Consider the following 2221-nt stretch of genomic DNA (forward strand, 5'->3'; position numbering starts at 1 on the left):
ACACACACACACACACACACACACACACACACACACACACACACTTACCTCGCCCCGCCTTCTTTTGTAGCCACTGTGGTCTTCTTCCCTCCCCCATCAGCCCCGGCAGCGGTCACATCTGTTGGGCTGGTTTCCGACGCAGGAGTTGGTGCTGGTTTCGGGGCTGAAGGGTTCAATAAAAAAACAAAAACAAAAAAACAATCAGGACACTGAAGTCTGTTTGTGTTGGGGCTTCTTCGAAAATAATTGGATTAGGGGGTGTGGGTGGGTGTGTCCTTGGGCATTACACACCTCTCCGTAACAATAGCTTAATCCAATGTCCTTGCAAGTGCAGCAACAGCACAATACTACCTCCCTCTTCCCTACAGCATTACGTTTAGTTTTAGTAGAGGTTTTACTGCTCTCGCAACTGCATAAGGTCATATGAGCGCCAGAAGATTAGAGGTGTTACAAGAGAGTAACAAACACAAAAAAGAAGGAGGGGAGATAAGGACGATAGATGCTTGATAGGAAAGAAGGAGCAACCAAGCCAGAGCATCCGCCAAACACCCACTCAGAATTATGTACTGACTGCAATGTTTGTCAGCTCATACCAGCCTCTCTGCCCTCATCATTTAAGTCATCTCTTTATCATCGATAACAAATCTAGGATCATGTCATGTTTTAGTAAGAGTTTTTCGGTGCTCGCAACTGCACACGGTCATTCAACATGTTAAAAGGACGGTCAGACATTTATGAAAATTTTTGTAAATAGGCCAGAAAGAGTGTGACCTAATTTGGCGGATAGATACATAGTAAGAGTCGAATACCGAGATCATAATAATTAAGGGCAGTCCTAGCAGAGCACAGAGGCTGACCCCGTTGCCCTGTGACCTCTGACCCTTGACCCTACCTGCCACTGGCCCCTCCCCATGAGCCAGCCCGTGCTGGTACAGGTACAGTGTCCGCTTTGTGTCTGTCACCGTCAAGTTTTTAACCTCTGCTCCGAGGCGGTCTATGAGGATTCTGAAACGATAAGGAAATTATTAAACATAAGGTGTGCCAGTATTTTTTTTAATTTTTTTTTTTGTAAAAGTGTTTTACGGCGCTCGCAGCTGCATAGGTCATATGAGCGCGCTTTTTTTTTTTTTTTTAGTAAGAGTTTTATGGCACTTGCAACACAGTAAGGTCATTCATATAAGTGCCGAAGATTAGAGATGTTACAAGAGAGTAACAAACACACAAAAAAAAGGAGGGGAGATAAAGACGATAGATGTTTGAAAGGAAAGAAGGAGCAAACCACACCAGAGCTACAGGTAAGAAAAAAATAAAAGAACACATTCACACCTGATTCTACAAGTTTTAAAAAAATGACATTTTTATATTATACCTGATTCTACAGGTGAAAAAAAATTCTTAACACCAAAGGAACAAAAACCCATAACAACAACAACAAAAAAAGAGATAAATCTCGCCCGCCAGCTCTCACCTCTGATTGGGGAGATCAAATCGGAAGGACACAGACTGGACTGACTTGCCCGGGTCCCCCCACTTGCACTGTGGAGAGTTGGCCTGATCCAGGCAGAGAAAAAAAAAATTGAGTTTTTTAGTTTTAGTAAGAGTTTTACAGCACTTGCAACATAATAAGGTCATCTAAGTGTTGAAGATTAGAGGTGTTACAAGAGAGTAACATACACAAAAAAGAAGGAGGAGAGATAAGGACGATAGATGTTTGATAGGAAAGAAGAAGCAAACCACATCAGAACACCTGCCAACCACCCACACACAGTTTTAAATAACAATTCTATATATTTAAAAGTCAATAAAAAGACAGGATGTATTCACAAGACAAATTTTAAAAAACAAACTGAAAAGACAAAGCAGTCCTAGAAGACAAACAAGAACGCCAAGAACTCATTCTATCATCAGTTGAGAAGCACACCTTTCAAACACACACCAAGAACTCATTCTATCATCAGCTGAGAACCACACCTTTCAAACACACACCAAACTGGCAAAGTTCAGAAAGAAAGAAAAAAGACTCCTCTATGTATTCTTCACTGTAGGTTAAATAAATAACTTCTACTGTCACAATATAAATGTTCATACATTTATAAATATATCTGATAGTAAAGGAGTGAGAAAAATGAGTCAAATTGAGTAGTAATAATACATAAAGAGAAAGAGAAAGAGCGGGAGTGAGAGACATCCAAGAGAGAGAGAGAGAGAGAGAGAGAGAGAG

The 2221-nt window shown here is 40.9% G+C and overlaps 1 protein-coding gene across 1 annotated transcript in view; it reads right to left on the reverse strand.

The window, feature by feature from the left end:
* The window catches only part of LOC101848678 (protein GPR107), a gene marked incomplete in the record, with an annotated part of 23607 nt that overhangs the window by 14576 nt on the left and 6810 nt on the right, over positions 1-2221 (reverse strand). The window contains 3 exon segments of the mRNA XM_013086115.2: positions 49-163; positions 893-1005; positions 1469-1551. Coding sequence (XP_012941569.1) covers positions 49-163; positions 893-1005; positions 1469-1551 — 311 coding nt within the window.

This window comes from Aplysia californica, unplaced genomic scaffold (assembly GCF_000002075.1).
Source record: "Aplysia californica isolate F4 #8 unplaced genomic scaffold, AplCal3.0 scaffold00436, whole genome shotgun sequence".
Taxonomy (NCBI): Eukaryota; Metazoa; Mollusca; class Gastropoda; order Aplysiida; family Aplysiidae; genus Aplysia; species Aplysia californica.